Source organism: Pseudopipra pipra, chromosome 12 (genome assembly GCF_036250125.1).
Source record: "Pseudopipra pipra isolate bDixPip1 chromosome 12, bDixPip1.hap1, whole genome shotgun sequence".
NCBI lineage: Eukaryota > Metazoa > Chordata > Aves > Passeriformes > Pipridae > Pseudopipra > Pseudopipra pipra.
In genome coordinates, this window is record NC_087560.1 from 8,957,284 (window position 1) to 8,981,442 (window position 24,159).

Genomic DNA, 24,159 nt, shown 5'->3' on the forward strand with positions numbered 1-24,159 from the left:
TACCCTCTGGCAATTCTGTCCTCAATAACAACAAATAAGACGCGGTAGAAGTTCGTTTTTGAAACAAATGATGAGAAATTATATAACCATGGAAATTATCTTAAATAGTCCTTCTGCATTATTTAATTAATTCCTTTGTGTGACTACGTGTTAGAAACAATTTGTTATTCTTTTATGACTGACAGTACTTTAACTTCACCAGTACTTTCTACCCTCTGAACAAATCACCTGTTACTTCTGAATTATGACGTTAAAGAAAAAAAGTGTGCAGTTTTACGTTTCTGGAGCTGGTTATTTAAAAATGAAAATCAGATTGTCTGTGACTGTTTTATTAATGCTTTAATAAGTGGATTCAATATTCACATGGTAGCTACTCATATGGCATTAATCTGCATTTATGCATGAAATTGGTGAGATTTATTTTTCTCTTGTTTATAATATTTCCTAACTCCATGTTTAAATGATCACTGGAATAATTAGTCATGATGCTCCTATCCGTAAGGCTTCAGGGAGCTCTTCTAAGTATTTACTCCTTAGGTCTTTTTGTTAATTTATAATTTAGTGATTTAGAATTTGTTCTTTCCAGCTCCATTAATTTATCTGCTGTGCTGAGAAAGTCCTTCTGTGTGCATGGTTATAACTAAGTGATCTGTGTAGTCTTCATCTGAAGAAAATGCCCCATGGCAGCAACCAGGAAAGCCAGTGATTGCACCATAAATATTTGCATTGCATGCTCAGAAAAATACATTGCAAAAATGTTGACCACTGGAATGCCATGGTTGGAGCACACATCTGGCATGAAAAATGATATTCAGCAACTGCTTGGGGTTAACTGCAGTGTAAAGCAGCACATAAGGATACCTTTGCATGTGACATTTCTTGTGCAGCAGGAGCCAAATGACGTGGTATTTGTGGCTGTGGGGTGGTGGGCCCATTTTAGCAGCCAGTATTGCCTCTTCCAACAGCAGTTCCATCACCAGTTTCCAGTGGAGGGTTAGTGGAAAGGAACAAGGCTCATCTGTGACAGTGTGACATAGCTGACAGTGAAATAAGTGGTTACTGTTTGCTCGGTAGCTTCTTGTCTTTTTCAGTGCAGGAAGATGTGTACAGCTCTTTTAAGACTAATCTCACTTGGAATTATTATTTCTTTTCTTCCCTTCTCTTCCTCCCTTCTCATCTGTGTCTTTGTACCTTTTTCCTTTTCTCTCTCCACCTCCTTTGGCTCCTCTGCAGACTGACAGCTTTGTTTCCAACACCTTTCCTCTGCTGTGCCCAAAACAAGCAATGAACTAGTTTCACAACTGCACTTTAATTGTGTTAGATTTAGGTTTATGTGTGCTTCATACTTACCAGTAACTGTGTTGGTTTGGGTTGTATGAGCCTTCAGACCACAGGTGTGAGGGTTTGGAGCAGGTCTCTTCCTCTGGTTTTTTTTGGGAAGCATTACAACTTCAGTAGGAATCATAACCATCAGCAGGGGTGGCTCATTTTCTTTGTAGTTCAAAGAAGCCTCCATTTTTAACTGTATGGTTTGCAGTAAGACACTGATGATTATACTCTCAAAACTGTTAAGAATTGCATGAGTCCTGCATTAATTTATGAGACTTAGGATTACCAGTGTCCTAACACAATTAGGGAAAGAAGTTCAAAGCCTAGTAAGGGTATATTGCAGTAATTAAGATAATGAATTTTTTTATCAGCACTTTGTTGGTCTGATTCGTTCCATCCTACTTGTGGTTGATGACGGATAGAGCAGATTCAATTTAATAAATTAACTGTGAGATTTCCTTCTGATTAATTAGTAAAGTTGTGTAGCATCATGCAAGTTGAAAGTAATGTTTGCAAACAGAATTACATACTGATGAGATCCATATAAAATTTAATGAATACCAGTGTGAAAAGCAACAGTTTTTAAAGCGTCAATTTCCAAAATTTTGCTTTTGTCAATTTGGACAAAATATAATGATTTATTCAATGTTAGTGTGTATCTTTTCATTAAATTACCTGTAATCAGCAGGCTGCCTCTCTGTTTTGTCAGATTTTCAGCGTGTGTCTGATGGCTTTCACCTACAGGAAGGTTTTTCTCTATCACTTTTTGTTCAAAAGAAAGCTTGGTGAGCTGTTGAGTAGGTGTTTTAAAAGCAGGTGACTTGACTGACAGTCTCCAGTTACCTTAGGCATCCAGTTACCTTAGGCATCCCAGCTTATCCCATCTGATCAGCTGCTGCTTTGCTTCCCAGTGATAAATGGATACTCTGTTCTCCCCTGGCAGAAGTCAGGAAGGGGATAATTAACGGAATGAGAACCTGCTGCAGTGGGTGCTGGACAAACATACAACAGCCTTCTTCCACTTTTGGCCTTGACATAGGACTTCTTAAATTAAATATCTGCCTTGAAAAGAAGTGGAATTTTTGGGCTTCTGATGTTAAAATTAGAATGAAAAGGGGAAAATGGTCCTTTCTGATGAGATGATTTTGGAGTAGTCTCTAATACTTTGGGTCTGACGTTTCGTGATGTTACAGGTACAAGACAGCAGGTGGGGGAATCAACTTGATATAACATAAGGGACCTACTTCTCTATGCAGTGATTGTTTTTAGGCAACAAAATGGTCCTAGCTGGAAGCTGGAGTTCATGTGAGGTGTCCTGCTGGTAGCTAAGCAATGAGCTTTCCTAAACTGTTGCAGGAGCGACCTCTGACTAATCCCTAGATAAATCAGTTGCATAGTGCTGGCTCATCTTTGTGCTCCTCTGGAGTGCAATCTGTCATGGGTTTGTAGCATGTGCTGACCTCAGTTTTCTTCATTTGTATGTGTTGGGAGATGTTACTGACAATTCATGGTCTTTTCCCCTTTTGATGTTTTTACAGTCAAGAGCTGTGTTTCCTGGGTACAATTACAGTGGCAAGTGGTGCATTTTTTTAATTAAAAAAAAAAGGTGCATCTTCTGGTCGTGAGAGTATTACAGAATGCTTTTACCAGACTCTTGTTGAAGAGGAGCAAAGATGCTTAACAACCTGAGGTGTTTTGGAGTGGCTGAGTTTGCAGCTGGAACAGACTTGCGAGAAATCAGGTTAAGCGTAACAGTAATATTTCACTTTTGTTTGACACGTTCCATGAGCAGATTTCAAAGTCCTCTACAGAAGAGATTAGTATCATTATTTCCATTTTATAAGTTGAAATGGGCATGGGGAGTGGGAAGGCAGCTTTGAGTTCAGCAAGGCAGCAAAAGGAGGGCACAGAGCCCCTGAATTGAAAGTCTTGGTCCTGTGTCTGATGCCTCAATCACATCAGCTTGGCACTAAAATACTTGAGAATAAAGTACATAACTGATAGTGCAACAGTTCAGTTCAATGCTTTCAATGTACAAAAATGAGCATGCTGTACTTTTCATGCCTTCCTTTCCTGCAGCATTAAGGGGTCTCTGTGCCAGGTAACAACTATTGTGTAATAACATTTGCTTTCACAGAAGACTTCATGTGTTCCAGGCACTTTACAAGCATTCACCAAAGTCTGTCTCCTCTAATACTAGTGTATCAATTTCTGCTTGTTTAGAAGACGAGTAAGGCAGAGGTGGTGTGCTGTGGCTTGTACCTGGATCAGCCCACAGTTGGTCCCAGGCACTGAGCTTCCAGTCCCTGTCCTGTGCTCAGAACATCCTTTTTTCTCCAGCAGTTAAAGATGTCAGTGAGAAATGCTGCTAGGCTTAAAAGAACAAGCTAAACTGGAAATACATTTATAAATGTGATTAAAGAGCATGTTTTATTGCATTGATGCTTCATGCCTATTAAAAGTGAATGATTTTACAAAGAATTCATTTACTGCTTAGTCGGGAGCAATTGTTGTGACTCAAGGTTGCAGCTGGAGAATCCTCTGAATCATTAATGCATGGTACCTGTGAAGACTGGGATGTGTCAGGCGTGTTAGATCCAGATAGACAAAGTAAACCCATGGGTACAGGGTGTGCAGGTGCAGCAGACCCAGAAATGTGGCTGCTGTTCTGTGTGAGAAGTGACACTTGCTCCTGGGGCGAAAGCACTAGTGACTCCCTTTTTCACTGCTTTTGTTTTCCCCCCATCACAGAACGGTTCAAAGTGCTTTAGTCTCTGATAATAATCCTGAAAAGCACTTACATAGCACTTTGCACATTCTGGGCGTTTTACAGTTACTTTGTCAGTCCGCACACCAGCCCTTTGAGGGTGGAAAATGTATCTGTGTCAGGCCACACCTTTTGGGATGTGCCAATACAAGCGGGTTTGGAGGCTTTGGCACTGGGAACGCTGTGATGACACTGCTCTGCAGGCAGGGAGGGGCTGTGCCTGCTGTTCAATGCAGCTCTGCAAGAAGGAAACTTCAAAAATTAAGGGAAAGGGTTTCCTGCAGTAGGGGCAAAGGTAGAGCACTGGAGTGGCACTTGTCAGGGCTGCCTGCTTGCAGGGAAGAACTTTTCCAGAGGAAGGTCACCTCCCAGGGAGAGGGGCTCAGCGGCAGTGGAGAGAATGGCAGGGTGTACCTGTGCAATGTGGGCTCGAGGAAGAAGTTGGAAAGTAAGAGGACAAAGGAGGGTGCTTTCCCGTGTTAGGGAGGTCACCACCCAAATCCAGAAACAGGGAATAACGGAATTTATTTAGGGCTGCAAAGAGCTGTGTTATTAAAGTAGTTTGTTCAGAAGGTTGATGAAGGACAAGATGTTGCCTCCTGCCCTCGATGTGAGAGGTGCCGGGAAGGCAGCCTGGAGCTGGCTGCTGCTGCTCTGCATCAGTCCAAGAGCATTAGAAAACTGCTGAATGAATTCTTGCTTATTTATTTATTTATTTATTTATTTATTGAACAGTTAAATTACTTCTGTTTGAAAAGCAAATCCTGGGTTTGTAGAGCTGCCAGGTTTCATAATGGCTTCTAACAGATGCTGCATGCCCTGGGCTGAGTTTCAAAGGCCTTTGTGCTGAAGGAGTGTGGCTGAGCATGCACAGCCTTGTTTGCTGCCACACAACACCACCCTTAGGCAAGGGTGAAGCTAAATATATTGCAATGACTCGTGTTAAACCTCCCAGCACTGGTGGGTTTTACAGCTGCCTTTTATTTTAGGATTAGTGTAGAAGCACTTTTGGTCTTTTAGAAAAACGAGTAACTGTAACAGTGGGAGCATCACAGAAAAGTGGAGCAAAATGGCCCAAAGAGTGAACCTGGGACTTACCCTGGCAAGGGGCTGAGAGGAAAGGTCTTGGGGAGAGCACAGACTGGTGAGTCTGCAAAAAAAACCTCCTTGTATCTCTCCCAAACCACATTTTGAGCTGAAAAAAGAGGTGTGTCCTAGGAAAAAAAGTATATTTTGGTTTCAAGTTTATGATTACTGATATTTTTAGGAAACACTCTATTTATCTCAACATTTATTGGAATCAGACCTATTTAGTGAGCCTTCAGATGAGTTGTGCAAAACCTTATTCATCTTATACCATGGATTTGTCCTTCTGGTGCTTTATTCTTTTCCCTGCATTTGTCTGCTGTGCATCCTCTTTCCTGCATTGGAAGATGCCAGTCCCTTGGAGACAGTGCTCCCTTTAGCCTGCTGGGCCTGGCCACCTGCAGCTGGGAAGTCCTTCCTAAATTTCTTAATGAGTTAATCAAGCTGCTTTCTGTGAAGCTCACAATACTACAGAGAACTCTTGCCTTTATATTGATACCTGATGAAATCTGATGGGTTTCACAAAAAGGAGTTCAAAATCTGTTCTGTGGGTAATTATTCCAAGACTGAATGAGCTATTTGGAACATGTGCAGTATTAGATGTATTTTTCTATTCTGTGATTCTTTGATCAACAGCAGTACTTCTGAGTTATTTGGGAACATCAGTAAAGCAGTTACAATGATATTTAGCACTTTCACACTGCTTTTATTGTAAGTGGCATTATGTAAACTTCATTTATTTTGGCTTTGTTATGAGATCCTCATGAAGGGAAAACAGTAATTATTATACAGGTTTTTTTAGTCATGCTCTCAGATACAAAGACGTGTGAATGTTCTAACTGTGGATACTGCAGATTATTTTAGTCATATGCTGCCACAAACATGCAGTGGGGATGCTCAGAGATTGCAAAAAATAGGATGTTTACTTAGGTCAGAGTTCTGTTTGTATTGCTGGAGACATTAAATCATGTCACATGTGTGTATGTGTATCCTTGAGGGGTTTGGAAATCTACTTTATGGTGTAGAGTGTATAGCATGAAACAAAGCTTAAAGTAGGTTTTTGTTGGTCCCTGGTTAATCCTATGGCTGTCAGAGCAGCTGCAGCTGATGGAAGTACAGCAAGATTTCAAACCTTGACAGCATTTCAGAGTGAATCCTACCTGACCTTCTGACCTTTCAGCAGTGTCATTAGTTTTTAAGTTATTTTCTTGGGTTGTTTATCCTGCTACCATAATTTAGCTGTAGGATGGCAAAGCACTAAGTTCCTTTTCTGTCTTCGATGGGTATGACGCACATTGATGTTAGTGGTAATTATGTGTGTGTGCTGAGGACAGGATCTGTCCCAAATGTTCCCTGAGTCACAGGTTCCTTCTCTGGGAGTTTATGTCAGGTACTTTGATCATTCAAAATTCACTATTTTGAAAATGTAAAGCAATTTCAGGCTTACAAGTCTACCTTATCACCACACAACTGCGGTAGAAGAACAGCAGTGAGATAAAGAAGACCAGACTGTCACTGCTGGATTAAGTAAAAGCTATTTATTGTGCTCTTGCATTGAAGCAGTAGGAGATTTCAATGTTTGAAGATCACAGGATCAGACCTTTAGCAACAGTTTGTGCTGTTTTGAGTTAAATAAAAAATGAAACTGTCATATGCAATGGGGTTGGTGCCCTTAGCCATAACCTAAACCTGTTTATTCCAAAGGAAAAGACTAAGTCAGTAGCAACTCCACAAAAAGAAAAAAAAGGGTAGTAGATTTATTTTAACCTTTTAGCACTGAAGCAGTGAGGGGGGAAGATGTCCTGAAGGTGGTGGCCTTCAAATCACCCTGACAAAAAGCTTCCTTACAAACATCAGCACCTTGGCAGTGTCCTCAAGGTTAACGAACATAGATGATTTAGGATCAAAGGCAAAGTACTAATGTTCTTCTCATCAAATTGCCCTGTTATTTCCTCTCTTCATGATATATCGAGGATATTACACTCTGATCTTTTCTGCCAATCTCATCTGTGCTATGACATTGAGGCAACTCAGCTTTGATGTAGTTCATCACAGGCGAGCATTTCAAAGTCCATATCAGAATCTTTTAAAATCAGCTGTTAATGATACACTTTTGCCAGGGAGAGATGCTGGTAGCTTGGGTAGGAATGAATTGATAGGAATATTGAGATTGATATCAATAATTCCTATGTTACTTTTTTTGTCAGTAGTTCTATATTCCTTTTGTTTGTTTTCCCAGGATGATGTTTTTGTGGTGTGTCTGCTTATATACATTTATTTGACATTATTTGCTGTGGAGTCATGAGTCTGAAAGACAAGATCAAGTGGTACATCCGATGCATGAGTCGTAGGAAGCAAAAAAAGCACAAAAACAGTCTTGTGCTTTGATGATTAAATTGAATAGCTCCAGGCTTCTTTAATCCCTTCTGAAATACTTATTGATGGAGAGGTTTTTAACTGTTTTAGTGTTCCTGCTTCAGAGAGGAAATTTCAGTTGGTATAGAGGAAGAAGGTAAACAAAGATATCTGTAGGGATTTTTTAGTCTATATGTCTTGATTATCCTGATCTGTTTGGACAGTTTGCTGTGGAGGTAATGGCTTTGATGCAGTAAGCTGTTTTGATTTTTGTGGGAACCAGCTTAAGTGGGTGCAGTGATCTTGAATGAAAATTGTTTGAAAATTGACAACTCTGCCTTTAATGTTAGTAACTTCAATGTTTCATTTCTTGCACTGTTTTTTCTTTTTTGCCTCAATTTTTCCATTGGTCAACTGAAATCATTAAAAGCTGCCTTGGATGATGACAGCTGTCAATGATCAGTCAGTGTTGTTGCAGCACTCTGTACACATTGAAGGTGCCCAGTGACAGTCTTGCTCTTGCTTCCAATTTATCTGACAGCTGTGACCTCATGGGAGTAGCAGTTCCTTCATCCTGAGCTCTTCTGAAAGCACCTACCATAGATTTCTGTGAAATACAGAATTGAAAGTTAGTAGTAGTCACTGCTATTAGAAGCATTGCTTTAGGATATATGTACATCCTCAACAAAAGGTGTTTTTCACCTCTTGAAAGCAAGGTTATTTTTTTAAAACCACTTGCTGGTTTCTTGTGCATTGTCATTTCATTCATAATCTGCAAAACCCTTTTCTGCGTGTAAGGTATCTCAAGTCAGTTTGCTGCACTCTGTTTTCCTCAAAGCTGAACCTCCTTTGAGCAGAAGCTATCTTCAGTGTTAAATTTTGCAGCATTTTTTCAAAGCATGAAAAAGCCCTGCTGGTATGTAGGCTGTAATCTCAAGCTTCCAGGAGTTAGGTAAGTCTACATCTATTCTGCTTTGGCACTCTGACAGTGAATTTCCTCAGAAACATATTGCCTGTTGACAGAATTCTGTAGATAAAGCAAAATTTTCTTTAAAAATTACCAGCCTGTGCAAAAATCTGTTTCTGCATTATTTTTGTCATAGATAACAGTACTTTAAATTATCAGTTATTTATTCTGTAGTGTGGTTTCACTCTTTTATTTGTCAAGAAATAGCTGTTACCCTCACATGATTCCTAAAGTATAGGCCTGAAAGAACTATATAGAAGATTTCTGAACCAAGTCCCCTGATCCTGTAAGCAATCTCAGCCTATCATTTCACATTCCAGCTTGTGAATGTCTGGGCCTGTCATCTTAAAATGGAAGTTTTAATGTGGTTTTGTCATTCCTTTATTCTTCTGCACTGTACGGAAGTGGCAGAAGCTGAATGCAATCCTGACCAATGCCTGAGTATAACATGAGGTGTTTCCATGAGTGATAAACTGCTCCCAGTCAAACTCTTCCAGTGTGCTGGGGTTGAATACCTCTTTTCAGGATAATTTGGCTTAGTGTTGCTTCACTGTGATGTAGTTCTGTATAGCAGGATCTGATTGTTAAACACTTTGGGGTGAAAGAGGACTGCTCCACCTCTCATCTCCCAGATTGCTTTTCCTCATTTCTATTTGTAAAAGCGTAATTAAAATGTTCCCTCTACTCAGGAGTAATCTTAATTTTAAAATCATCTAATTATGTGTTTTATGCAGAGAAACAACTGCAAGGAGATGAAGTATTGCACAGATAATGGCTTGTGGCATCTGGCTGCACAGTGGTGTCACATAAAGCTGCTGCCCTACTTACTTGTTTCATTGGCTGAAAGTTTTAATTATAGCTTTTTTTTCTGACTGGTGACATGTTAAGTGCTCAAAATGTCAGGTCAAAGGTCAGGGGCTAATGATTTAACTAAAAATAACTCTAAAGGTGTTATTTATACCTGAGAAAGAACTCAGGGAGGATGTTACTTTTGCTTTGTAGAGATTTTTTCCTTTGTTTTGTTTGGCACTTTTTAAATTTTGTTTTGTCTTTAGTGCAGCCTGACTATGGAAATTTAATTTGACATAAGCAGAGGTTATATTTTAGAAGGACCACTGCTTATAACAAATCATTAACAATAATTCTCACTACGTTTCATACATTACCCAAGGTATTTTGATTCTAGTTTACTTGTTATTTTTCTTTTAAATTTGGCATTTTGTTTCTTTGAAGTTTAATGACATAAAAGATCCCTCTGCTGAGCTGGCACAGCTGCCTGGCAGGACCACTCCACCCTCCTTCTTAATGGACTAAGTGTCTTGCTGCCTGTGGTAGGACATCTGTAAGACAAGTCTTCCCCGGGGTTGTGGCAGTAACAGCTCATCCCGCTGTGGTGTTTGTGTTACACTGTCCTTTCTCCTTTAAGTGTCCAGTGTGATCTTGGGGCGTTTTGTTGTGTTTTCCTTTCCCTCCACCAAAAAGCAGAAAGAATAATATGCTCGAGGATGGCCACTCCAGTGTGTTAAAGCAAAACAATGGACTAATGTCCTGTTGAAGACAAGAGCAGCCCTGAGCGTGGATGGAGCACTGGCGAGAGGACGCTGAGGGAGCCCTTTGTTTCTCATGATGGCTGTAGCTGCTGCAGACAGAGAGTCATTGCAGAAGAGACAGCAGCAATGTTTTCAGCTCACACAGAGCGAGCTGTATCTTCCCTAGGCAAATCCATGAAATGTGTATATGTACTTAGTAATATAATAATGAATCCCTTATTCCTGAGCACATGAATGAGTGCTAAGGAGGAGAGTATATCTTCGTATCTTATGACATGGGGGAAGGAAACTCTAGGCTAATTAGCAACAGTATCCCTAAGGGGAAATTATTTCAAGCTCATTTTTTCATTAGTGTCTTTGTAAATATCGAGATCCCGAGAAGGGAGTAGGGGCTGCTAAACCAGCGTGCACTTTCCATTCTCCCACACATGTCCTTGAGGGATGTGACAGTTAGGATGAGACACCTCTACTTCCATGTTTCTCTCTTGGCAACAGAGTTTGTTTTTTGTTGACAGTGTTGTCAGAAGTCTGTCTTACTGAGTTTACATTCCTTGGTTTTCTGAAAGCCTTTTGTACTCTGAGAACTAAGCTAAAAATAAGCTTAACCATCAAAGGATCTCTTTCATAGGACTTGAGGTTCTTGAGTATTCATATATTTAATGATATTTAATACATGAAACAAAGCTGGTGATCTACAAATGAAAAGCTTGTTATGTTGGTGTCTCCTGTGTTAGGCAACTCCTGAAATCAGACCAGAAGTTTTGTATTTTAGAATGGCATGGAATTTTTTTCTATTTGAAAGAGCATAGGAGAAATAAAAGAGAAGTAGTGCCAGTCCTGTGAAGAAGTGGTTGGTTTTGACTCACTGCAGGAACTGTCTGTGGGAGAGGAAAATTGTTTGTTATCACTTGTCCCAGTTAAGCCTGGATGTTGGGCATTTAGTTGGACTTCTCCCACATCCTGCTGCTGCTCTATTTGACCAGGAGGTCTCCTGACATGCAGAGCTGCAGGCTCTCTCCTCCACACCTCTGTCTACCATTAGTGGACTCTGGGAGGTGGAATAGGGAAGAAACAAGAATTTTTCTCCTACATTTTCCAGCTGGAAATCTTCATTGCTACTGCAAACTATCCCTGACACACAGACCTCCCTTGGGAGCTTGCACAGAGGTATGATGGCCCCTGTCACATGAGACCTGTGGCCAAGGCTGGCATCTCTGGTAGTTCAGTCTTTGTAACCTGGACTACACAAACCCAGTATCAAGCTGCACAGTTCTGCTTTCCCACAGCTTTCCCACTGAGACAGACAGCTTGGTGTGTATGAATGTGTGAACTGTGCTGTAGACATTCACACCTATTGCATGTGTTACATGGAAGTTGAGAATGTAAAATTAGGTTGCTTTGATCTTCTTAACACTTTGCTATTAAATTTAAAGCAGCACTTGAGCCATTTAAAATAATTTCCTTTAACCAAAACGTGGAAAATCTGCTTCAAGTGATACCTTCATTCGGTTAAATGAATGCCACCTTGGCTCTCCCAGGGATGGGTGACAGAACCAGAGGCTCCTTGAGCCTGTGGCTTTGAGCAGCACAAAGTGGATGATGGAGCTGTGCTCTTATCTGGGGGCTTGGTGTTCTTTTTGAAGATAGGTAGCAGCTTGAGAACAGCAACACCATCTGTAAGTAGTTATTACCCAGGGCCTGTGCCCGCAGACACTGATTGACTGGGAGAGAGAGAGAGGAAGAAAGCAATGAGGAGGAGGGGCTCTCACCTCTGGGGCCATGGGCCCTGCCAAGGGACATGTGCTATGGATGCATTATCCAGTTTCCATTAGGGGCTCATAGAATGTAGGGATACCAACAGGCTCATAAGCCTGACATGTCACCTGGAACACCAATTTGAGACAAAACCACCCATTCTGACTGAGGTGGACAGGCTGCCTATACATCACTTGGAAAAGGAACATGTATAATTTATACATGTTTGATAAATAGCTTCAACATTTCATCACCAGCTTTTTTTTTTTACCATCCCAGAAATAGAACCACAGATCTTCTGGAGGACCTTTAGGGTATGCAGAAACCACAGATAGTTTCTCCATGTGAATATCTTTGTTCCCCCTGCATAGCATTTACTGATGGCCTCAGCAGGCATTGGCAGGTCCTGTTGTGCATGTGCTGCCTGAATATGTGTGTCCCTGAAGTGTTGCTCACAGTTCCTGTGCTGTAAGGGCAACCTGGTCTGCAGCCTGGCTATACTCTCAGCCCCAGCTTTGTAAAGCTTTGGGGGAAAGTATCACTCCTCCTTTCTGCACTTTCCAGCGTGTAAGATAGAGTTAAGCTCACCCAGCTCAGAGGAGTACTTTGAAATATCTTTCATTTTAACTTAGTTTGCTTTGAAAATGTGAAATAGTGTATAAAGCAAATATGGTCTTTATTTTAAAAGTTTCAGGCTCTATAAATGCTAATTTCTCTCCTTGTTTTTTTGTAGCGTGTTGTTTAGTCATACAGTTGGAGTTTATGCCCTTTGAGTTGAGAGAAAGTTGTTTTAGTAGCAAATGGAAATATTTTTTTTAAATGAAAATAAATTGTTTCACAACAAAGGGACTGTCTTCACTCCAAAGCTGCTATTTGTGTCCTGAACAGCCATGCTTGAATTTTTCAGATCCAGAACAATTCTGGGAAAAGCTGGTGATTAGATCAGAAGGACGAAAAGTTTCTGTGGCTGACTCTGCTGTTGATTTCTCTATCTGTAAGATGGCATTCATGATCTTTACTAATGAACACTGATAATTTAGTGGAGCACTATACCACAGACTCTGGATAGAAGTAGCTGCAGAAGCACCTAGTGAATAGTGGTAACAGGTCCTTTGTGTAGCCAGGTTCTCTAAAGCAGCTCTGCTGGCTGGCTGGGCTGTCCTGGCAGCATCCATCCCGATGGAGCATCCTGGTTGAAGGCAGTCCAGTCAGCCATTCAGGCAGCTTGGTAACTAACTGCCTTGTCTCTGCCGTGTGCATTTACCTTATTGCTGTTTTCCTAACATTTGTGGTGGAAGGGTTGTTGCCAAGCTGGGGATGCAGAAAATAAGTGTCCTTGAGAGAATAGCTGGGAATTAACATGTCTTTGTGTTTCAGAGATGAGCGAAATCAGTCAATCATTGTCAGTGGGGAATCTGGAGCTGGAAAGACTGTCTCTGCTAAGTATGCCATGAGGTACTTTGCCACGGTCAGTGGATCTGCCAGTGAAGCCAATGTTGAGGAGAAAGTCTTGGCCTCCAACCCCATCATGGAGGTAAGAGAGCTACAGCACTAAGCCCCCCACCCCAGCTGCAGTTATTATTCTGAGTCTAACATAAGAATTCAATAGAGAGAGCAATCCATGCTTTTTAAAAACGTATATAAACATATATTAAAATTTTGTGTTTCATCCATTTACAAGGAGGTGCTTTAGGCATCATTCAGTGTAGCATTTATGGAAGACTGAGAAAAGGTGGGAGGTAATGTTTCAGTATTGTTAATGTATTTTACATAACAAAGTAATTTTTATATCAAAACTGCTTTAAATCTCTTCAGCTTTGCAACACTGGTAGTTCCAAGACTGCTGGACAAATGCAATTGCAGAAGACTGGGTTGGTGTGTAAAATTCCAAAGAGGATGAAACTTTTGTTCTTACCCACTGAACATGTACATCACACATTGGGGGCAGGTAGATTATACTTCTAAGTGAAGAGAGTTGTTAAGTAAAGCAAATGTTAAATTTTAGGAAATAAAATTAGGGGAGAGAGACTGAGAAAATGAAGTTACATGGGATGTACACCGTTTCTTTCAGAGGAGAAAAAACACATCAGAGGAAGTAATTTTGCTATAATTACCTCAGACTAGTGTTTCAGTTCTGGAAATTTGTTTAACTAACTATAGTCAAGTCCCAAAACCATTGACTTGGGAGCACAGGTGCTGACAATACACTGTGAGAGGACATGTACAGTTCCTCCTGCTTCAGGATCCCTGTTCTCTGGGAAACTCAGGAGGTGGTGCAATTCTGATGTCATGGCCAAGCAGAAAAGATTTCTTAGCCTTATCTGAATTGTTTCTTGTGGTTTTGCCTACCTGTGTAGATTCAAGTTGTGGCTGAAGTTAAGGAACTACATTAAGAAATGATTCACCAGAAAGTCTTGGGGGAATTTCTCAAGAGAAGTAGCACTGCCCATAGGCACACACGTGCTCATGCCTGTGAACAGCCTAAGAAAATGCTTAGGACCACTTGGTAGATGTTGGGCATCTCTGTGCAGTAGTGTGAAGTATTATGAGTAAATAGACTGCATGCAGTGAAATTGAAATGCAAAATGCTGCCATTGTTTTCTTTCTCAGATATTTTAAAAAATGAACTATGTTTTATTCCTTCTTTCCTCCTGGCACGAGGAGTTCATGATAGTCAAACTGTAGCTGCCCCATCACAGTTGTGTGTGTCTGTCTCAAGGTAATAGTGCCTGGTTTTTGGTGCTGTGTGGTGTTTTGAAACTTTTGTGTGATAAAACAAGCTGTGATGTGCAGTGACTCATCCAAATGTCCAGCTATGGGAAGAAGCCAGGGAAACTGAACCTTGCCTGGAGCTGGACCTGCCCCAGTGGCTGGGGAGCAGCCTGTGCCTTGGGGAGCAGTGGCATTGTTGGAGGTGTGAGCTGAGCCCAGAGCACACCTTGCACTGCTCCAGTGTTTGCAGTAAGTGCAACACACCATCCAGGGCCACGCTGAGATCCGGTGTGTGGATAACAGGGGTGCTGAGGGCCCCTCCTGCCTCCCCTCCCCCCCATGGTGGTGGTCCCATCCTCACCATCAGCCTGCCAAGGGCCAGCTCTGGGAAGAGGCTCTGCAGGACTGGTCTGTGGATGGCTGTTTGCTGGGTGAAATACAAACTCCCTACAGGTTTTCCTGTGCCACTTCTTTTGTTTGGTCTCAAAACCTAAAGCAAACATCCTGCTCTCTCCTCTCTCACTCCTTGGACCCCACATCCTAGTCAGTGGCCATCAGCTCAAACACTAATGGAGTTAATGTCCCAAAGTGAGGAAGTTGAGGACTAAAAGTGAGCTTTCCATCCATACCTTCTTTCATTCACTAAAAATCAATGATGATGATTTATTTTTATTTTCTTGGGATAACAACAATTTCATGAACACGGATATATCTAAATATATATTTAAATTACTTCGAGGATTATTATACTTGGATGAAAGTTATCCTTTTAACTTCAAACTCTTAAACTTTAAGTAAGCTTTAGAGTGAGTGTTGTAAAATCTAGTGTTGAGACACTCTGATAGCATAATTAATGTTTTGAATTCTTCCGTTGATAAATAAGTAGAAACACAAATTAGCAAAGAAGAAAATGAGTAATTCATTTCAAAAACAGGAATCTCCTCATTTGCTGAGCTGACTGTAAAATCTTAGGAGCAGAAGGTAATTTTATTTTTAAATTTCTGTTTGGACAACCTAAACATCAGTATTTTATGAGCTACCATCATTCGTCTCAGAATTTCACAACATCTTTGCCTACTAAATGCTCTGTAATGTCAAGAGACCACTGTACATTTCTAACAACTATTTAAATGATTACTTTTGTAGTCAGCAACTATATACATTTTTCCTATTGCAAATATAGAAATTGACAAGTCTTAAAACACATCTTTATATGTAGTTTCCTGCCTCTCATTCCTCGTTGCCCTCTATAGCTGTGCTAATGGTAGAGCTTCATATGTACTCTAGTAAGCAATCTTATAATCCCAAAGGCTTTCTTAACTATTTTTATCAGTAATACCTTTCAAAGCAATAATTGGTTTCTGAAAATATTGTAATATTACATTGCTCCAATGAACAACAAAATATATCACAGGACCAATAATTTTAAACACAGGAATGCAGTTAAGGTACGTTCAGTTTGAATGAATTCAGTATTTCTTAGAACTGCAGAGATGCAGTTTGTTCCTAGATCCTTTACAGCCACTGTCCATCTGATGCCCACTTTGACATCTGCTCGGCTGGGTGTGTGTGTGCTGCTGCTGCTGTCATGGGGTTCTGACAGTCTAATCCCCACTTTCCAGGCTGCACCAGCTGGCACTGACCCATTCACTGGCCTTTTCCTTGCAGATTTGGGATACTCAGCAGTGCTGCTTGCTCTCATTTGTTTTTCTCAAGTTTGTTTCAGTACAGAGTTCCTGTGGATGGCTACGTGAACTGGGAAACTAGGACATAGATACAACTGTGGTGCACCTCAGAGTTAGGTGCTTGATAACGTGCACACAGTGGCATGTGATAAAAGGCAGTATGCTCCACCTGAATTATTCCAAATGCCAGTCCTTTTGATACAGAGATATCTTTAGGAATTTTTTGGAAAGTTAATTACAATGTCATGTCTAAACCACTGAGAATAGAAAATGCTTTTCTTAGAAGTTTAGCATGTTGTGATTTGCATGCCTTGAGTTCTGATACATGCAGCTGGTGCCTGTTGTGGGGTGAACCCCGACGCTGATGAGGTAAGGCAAAGGTGCACCAAGGCCAGGTAGGAACCACAGTCATTATTTGCCCTGGGCGTCCCAAGACATGAACTATAGAGGAAATGCATGAAATACTGTTTGTTGTGAATGAAGCTGCATTGAATTAATCTGAGAAAGTTAGGCACAAAGGGTATCACTGAAGATATTTCTGGGTCAGTGACCAAACTGCAATGGAAGGGGTTCAGTTGCAGGCAAATTACATCAGATTGTGCATGTTAATGTTTAGATTGTACATAGGCACACTGTAAATATTTTTAAATTACATGTTTGTAGAAGTAGCTTGGGAATGTGGTGATTAGAGAGTAATAATAATAACAAACTGTTAGCCAGGGAGAACAGAGGGGCTCTTTTGCTGACTGTGAGTTTATGATAGGTCAATCTACAGAGGTTGTGAGTACTATACATATATCTGTACACCTACATGTATGAATATATACAGGTGGAATAACTGTTATAGTTTTATTAGGTCCTTGGAAAAATTCTGTATGTATGAGCTTTCTGTTAGACTTTTTATTTCCTTTAAAAGACTTTTGAGAGCAATGAAGGATATTTAGCTGGAAAAGCAGACGATGTGAAAGTGAAATAATTGCTAGGAAGATCAGCTCCTGATGTTGCATTAATGAAGTAACCATGTTTTGGTGTAACTTGTTGACTAGGTGGAGATTGTTCTTTATTAAATGCTTGATTATTTTTAAATCAGGTCTAGATTAATATTGTTAAGTGTTTATGAGCCATGTAGATGATTAAATAAATGTGATAATTTCTAAAAGGTGTCTAACTTTCACAATTTTCCCTTTTTTCAGTCTATTGGAAATGCCAAAACTACAAGGAATGACAACAGCAGTCGCTTTGGGAAATACATTGAAATTGGTTTTGATAAGAGGTATCGAATCATTGGTGCTAACATGAGAACTTACCTCTTGGAAAAATCAAGAGTGGTGTTTCAGGTAATACTGATGTAATCTCTTCATTTTGTTATTTCATACTTGAACCAATCCACCATCTCCCACACTTCCTCTCCGTCTTTGCCTACCTTATAGTCTAGAGCTCAGTAAAAGTGGACTTATCCTTGACTGGCTGCCTAAAGGTATAAAAATAATAATTACACTTTGGACCATGTAGGGATATTACATGAAGTGCTGTCATATATTTAAAAATGAGAGACTTATTCCACATGGTTTAACTGGAAGAGAGTGGTTTTCTTTTTTTTTTTTGCTTGAAGTTTTGGACTTTAGATGCTTAAGTTCAGAATTATGGTGGTGGTCATGAGTCATAACCTTCTGAGCTGTGTTTGTCCTTCATTTTAAAATTCAAGCTTTGCCTTGGCAAGAAAGATACTCCCTTTACCAGCTTACTATAAATGCTGAGGTGAATGGTATTAGTTATTTTTGGAAAATGAAAGGCTTTTAAGTATGATCATTTCACCCACACGTAGAATCCTGATCTATATTTAATAGTAATCCACAGTTCTGAAAAGTGAAATCATACTTTTTTTTGCAAGTGAAAATGTCTGCATGCTTCCTGCTGTTGAAAGTGGATTAAATTAACCAAGAAGGAAATGATAGATGCTGATTTATCTTTCCTTTTTCCGTGTGACTACTGTGCTCTTAATGTATTGCTAGAGAAAGCATTATACATAGTAATTCATCCTGCTCATGGTTGTTCCTGCCACTTGTTAAGTGGTGAAAAATAATGAATCCCTTTCTTTTTAAAGGCAGAAGAGGAGAGAAATTACCACATCTTTTACCAGCTTTGTGCCTCTGCAGCATTACCCGAGTTTAAAACTCTGCGATTAGGTACGAAATTCAAGTTCATTGTGTTGTGGGATTGTAGGAACAAAGCAGCATCTCTGACCTTTTTGAGCCAAAAAGCCAAAAGAAGAATTGCTGCCTCTTAAATTCTAAACTCTTAAACCTTCAAGTACTAAAATATATTGAAAATATCTAAAATGGCAGAACTCAAACTTTGTGGTTTTCTGTTAAAATAAAAGTAACAGATTCACTCTATTACACTGCAGTTGTAATCACTAGGACTTACTGTGTCCTGGACTCCAGGGTAGTTTTCCAGTGGAGAGGGTGAAATTCTCTTCTCTTGGTCCTTTAAAACTTTTTTTCCATTGCTCCAGCCACTAGAGAATTTTACCCTTTCTCATATAAGCACCTGAAAAGCTTATTTTGCATGTACATACTTTCACTTGGGCTGTTACCAACAATTACTTTACCCTCTCTGCTAACCTGGTGATCACAAAACTAATAAGTGAAATTTTTCATTTTTCAAATCCAAATGTTAATAAAGGAAAGGATGCTCATTTGATAGGAATTGGTGCTTTGTAAAAGAAAGGCATGATGATGACCTTAAGACTGGCAATCACCTTATCATTTTAAAAACTCAGTATAAATTTCAGTGCTTCTTGTATGTTTTTAAAAGTCAGTTTCATAGTGGGAAAACTGCACAGCCTGTCAGTGCTGGTTTCTGAAATATAGTTCTAAAGTGTTTCTCTGCTCTTCTGCACCATCCTGGCACATTTAGGATTCACATCTGCTGACACAGGAAAGAAAGGAACTGATGTCATTATAACTAAAGAAGCCATTTAGCAGACTTCTCTTTGAGCATTCCTGGAACCTTAGCAGATCAGAAGAAAAGGAGTCTTTTAGTGCAGCTGGAAGCATGGCCACTGAAACCGTAGGAATTTACACAGTACCCAGGAGAGCTGCTGCTCTCCCAGTGGAGCCCAGTGCTGTCCAGAGTGGTGTGAAGCTCTCCATTCTCCATCCATGACTTCTCAGCCAGAAGGGATCACAAATAGTCATAAGAGTGAGCCAGAGCATAAATGAGAGAAGAGAAGAAAACGGGCAAAATACATTGTACAATATCCTGATGCATTAATAGCAGAATACCTGCCGTATAATTCCAAAGTGCTGCTGCTGTCAACTCTGCACCTGCCACTTGGCTCAGACTTGGAGAATAACTGCTTCCCAAGTGATTATTCCACAGGTGTGGAAGTCTGAACCAAGGTTAGGTAGAGAATATGCTTGAGGGCCTACTGTAGGAACCAGGTAGCTTAAGAGTACCTACTTGCACTGTTAAATCTTGAAAAAATCTTCTCTGGAATAAACATGTCTTATGAGCCAGAAGGCAAAAACATTCTGACATATGTCAAATCTTGGGTTCTGCCAAGAGCAACTTAATCATAACACAGCTTTACAGATGTGCTGTGAATTTCTGCATCAATGTGTGTACAATGTGTGGTTTTTTCTATTACAGGGAATGCAAATTACTTTCACTATACGAAGCAAGGTGGAAGCCCTGTGATTGATGGTGTTGATGATGCTAAGGAAATGGTGAACACCAGGCAGGCCTGCACTTTGCTAGGTAATTTGTAAAATACAGTCATATCCCAATTCTGATATACTAGCAAGTGTTTTCTACATTGTTTATGTATATTTTCTTCATATTTTGTTGTGTTTAAAAACAGGAGAGTTTGATAAACTTTGTGAGTGAGATACTTGTCTTGCATTAAGAACGTGTTTAAATTGCAGTGGAATCATGAATCTAGTGTAGGAGGAGCACACATTATGTGAATATAAATGGTGAATTCCCTTGGTGTAGCATATACAGTGTTGGAGGTCCCTGACAAAGCACTTTGATACAGCAAATTAAATTATTAATTTTAATGGATTTTTTTTCATCTGGTTGTAAAATGTTTTTAATAGAAGTGGAGCCAATTGGTACTGTCAAATATCAAAGTCACACACAGGGGTCACTGCTTTTCTCTCCTTAATAAATTTTTTCATCAACTGCAGCTCTCTCCATTCAAAACATTTTATTCATCCCTTTTCAGGGATTAGTGATTCCTACCAGATGGGAATTTTTCGAATCCTTGCTGGCATCCTTCACTTGGGCAACGTGGAGTTTGTGTCTCGGGATTCTGACAGCTGCACTATTCCTGTGAGTAGTAGATGAGCTGAAGGGCATGCTTTCCACTCTGCCAGTTCTGCCTTCTGCTTGTTTGCAGGAACATCTTCTGAATAAGAGTAATAATATGAAAATGAAAGGAATCTGTTTATTTCTAATTTGTTAACATTTTCACAGTTCTCTTTGCAGATAGATTCAACTCTTCTCAGTTTAGAGGCTTTAGACAGTACTCTCTGTATTGTAACAGTGGTTATACAATTATAACTGTAATTGATCTGTCCTAGAAAAGTCTACCAGACAGGCCAGCTTTGAAGTCCTGAGCAGGTGTCTAGATCTTTATATTCCTACATAAATATCTTCCCTGCGCACAGTAAATGCTTTGCTGGATGGGGTTTTTTTGCCATTAAATGCCAAAATGTCTTAAATAATTGCAAAGCAAATGCTTCACAAAGTCCTCTGGGATGTCTAAACATGAGCATAGGATATACAGATATGATTTGTGTGACTCATCTAAGTGTCATGGTTCTTTTTTGCCTTTGTCAAAATCAGCGACAAGAGCTACATAGTTTGATTTGAAAAACCCTCCTCTTTCAGTGAGGGCCAAGGCTTCTTACCAAAGTCCATATTCTGGAGGTGAGAAGCAAAACAACCTTCTTTTCTTTGGATTCACAATGGCCAGCTTCTTCCTTTGCATTTCTTTGAATGTCTCCTGTTGGACTTCCTCTTTCTGTTGTTTTGAATAATAGCAACACTTGTAGGGCTTTTTTCTCATGTCACTCTCAGTCCTTTTCTGAAGAATCTGCAGTGGCAGTTTCTGGAGCTGAGAATGGGTCCTTTATGGGGCCACAGGTGTGCCAGGTCTGACACCACCTGTCCGTGGGATCTAATGGAAACCGCAGCAATAGTCTGGCTCTTTGGTGTGTCTTAAAAAGGTTTTCACTATAAACAAAGCTCATTTAATGATCACAGGTAGAAAGCTGATGAGCCTCAGGACATGATAAGCTTGCCTGTGTTGTGATGAGTATCTCCCATGCAGGAATCCCACTGACTGAGCAAGTACAAAGCTGCAAGTTCCTGTGCAACTCTATCCTGATGTGACAGTACCCAGCAGGCAGTGATGAATGTCTGCTCAATGGCATTGCTACCTGAGCTGTGCATCCCAGAGCTCTGTGCTCTGCTGGGGATGCTCTGGTGTGGTGATGAAATAGCAGTGCTTCAGGGAGCTCAGCGAAAGGCTCTGTGTGCTGCAATGTGAATGATTCAGTTTGTTTAACGTCAGCTTGAGCAACCCTAATGTGACACTCTTTTGTGTAGTGTTCATCAACATTATTATTACTTTATCATTGTCTCCTGAGCCAGTAAGACATGCTCAGCTAACTGGATTTTGGAGGTGTAACAGCATGGCCATGGGACCTGCATGCTGTAAGGACTGGAAGAAGTCCCAGAGAAGTCAGAAGGATGTGGAAATAGACAGATACAGCTGATGTATCCTGGAGCTTCTGGACGTGTAGTAACAGTCCTCTGCAGTCTGTCCTTGTCAAGACAACTATCAGCATGCTGTTGAGCCACTGGGTGCAAGGAGTGTGATGAGGAAGCAGTGCTAGGGGAGTTCCTTAGGAAGAAAGACCTGTCTGTCCTCCTTGATTGCTAGTGATGAGTTTGCATGTTAGTCACAAGGTGTAGTATCTTAGCTTATTGAGCGGTACATGCACTGCAGGGGTTTTCATGCAGAAATCTTATATACCCATCTCAGTGTGCAAGCCTTGCTGGTTGATTTTACCCAGTTAAACAAAGGCCAGTTTTTTCACTTGTACAGTCCAGTTTGAGAGTTAGAGAACAACATTCGTGTGCTGCAATCTCTTAGTGTTTGTCCTAGGAATTCACTTAGAAAAACACTGTAAGTACTGAAACAAGAGCACTAAAGCCTTTCTACACTTCCTCTTCTTTCTTGGCTCATGCTATGATGCCCCATTCCCATCACTCTCTGCCATGGATGTCTGTGGGCAGATGAGAGCACCACTCAGGAGCTACTGTCCATTTGATCTGAGACAGTTAGCTGTAAGAATTCAAAATCTCAAGTCCATTCCTGTGAAGCCAGGTGATTAATTTTTCTGAAGGTTGCAGGTTCCCCGCGTGAAACATTTTGGTGAACACAAGTACAGTAAAATTAAAAGCCTTTGGGGAAACTTATTCACTAATTTACTTCAGCGATGTGAATGTGCTAAGTGGGTAGGGAACTTGTTACATTTTGAAGGAAGAAGAGCTGAGGAAGCTGCTGCTGCTGCTTATTGTAGGATCACTGCAGGCAGGCAGTTCTTCTGGTTGCATGATTGTATGCTTACTGTTGGTAATATTGTTTCCAGACCTAATGAGACTGTTTTTATTAGCCCAAGCATGAACCCCTCACCATCTTCTGTGACCTCATGGGTGTGGAGTATGAGGAGATGGCCCACTGGCTTTGCCATAGGAAGCTCGCCACTGCCACTGAAACCTACATCAAGCCGATTTCTAAACTTCATGCCATCAATGCCAGAGATGCACTTGCCAAACATATCTATGCTAATCTCTTTAACTGGATTGTAGATCATGTGAACAAAGCCCTTCACGCTACTGTAAAACAGCATTCTTTCATCGGGGTGTTGGACATCTATGGGTGAGTTTTTGTCAGGGATATGACACTCTTATGTAATTATCTGACTGCAAAGCATCTTTGTCTTTATCATGTAGTGCTGCATGGATTACACAGAAACCCCCAAACCCTTAGCAGCAGCTTATTCCAGCTGAAGGAAGTAGGTGTTTAGTTTTGACATGCCATCTAAGATCTTTGTCATGACTTTGACATTTATAGTGGGATTTCAGATTTTTACTGTTGGTAGTTCACTTATGCATTGCATTGTGGAAAGTTGCAAGGGAAATTGTCATCTCATAGTTCCTCCAGGATGGCACTTACAGAGAAGACAAAGATAACTAATGTGCTCTCCAGGAACATCAGTCCTTTCCCTGAGTTCCTCATCCCTGCCTAGAGAGGGAGCATCAGTGAATTGCCCATGTCGTGTAATTTGCCATTTCCCTGTGTGTTTTGTTGCTTGATTGTGTTGTTTATGCCTGACATAATTCAATGAATTTAACTGGAGGGATGGAATTTAAAATTTCTGGGTCATTTAATCTTTTTCTTTTCACTACACTAGTAATTTTGGGTATATGCATATTTTAGATTTGAAACATTCGAAATCAACAGCTTTGAACAGTTCTGTATCAACTATGCCAACGAAAAACTGCAGCAGCAGTTCAATATGGTAAGTAGGAAATGACTGGCATTTCCTCTTCCCTTTCCCCTCACCCAAGTCCATTCTGCTAATTGGGTCCCCAGTGGTTAGGATGAATTCCTTCAGTCTGTTAACCAGCTGTCCTGGCCGTGGGCTTTGAGGGATGGGGAAAGATCGACTATCACCTCGAAATAGATTTTATGACTAACTGCTGCTCTGGGACTATTTGAAATTCCGATCACAGTAACAATTATAAGACAGAAGCAGTGCTTGGCAATTAAGACCCTGAGATTGCCTGTCAGTGAGAGCACCATGTGGATGAAGTCGGAGTTAGTGGTGTCTCCGTAACCTCCCAGAGCCCTTGGATGGGCAGAGCACGGCT

The 24,159-nt window shown here is 40.5% G+C and overlaps 1 protein-coding gene across 5 annotated transcripts in view; it reads left to right on the forward strand.

Moving 5' to 3' along the window:
* Positions 1-24,159, forward strand: part of MYO5A (myosin VA) — a 97,653-nt gene that overhangs the window by 28,423 nt on the left and 45,071 nt on the right. For all 5 annotated transcript variants that reach the window (XM_064668759.1, XM_064668755.1, XM_064668756.1 and 2 more), the window contains exons 5-11: positions 13,187-13,343; positions 17,400-17,543; positions 18,311-18,392; positions 19,861-19,968; positions 20,438-20,544; positions 22,899-23,164; positions 23,726-23,807. In XM_064668759.1, coding sequence (XP_064524829.1) covers positions 13,187-13,343; positions 17,400-17,543; positions 18,311-18,392; positions 19,861-19,968; positions 20,438-20,544; positions 22,899-23,164; positions 23,726-23,807 — 946 coding nt within the window. The remainder of the gene's footprint in view (positions 1-13,186; positions 13,344-17,399; positions 17,544-18,310; positions 18,393-19,860; positions 19,969-20,437; positions 20,545-22,898; positions 23,165-23,725; positions 23,808-24,159) is intronic.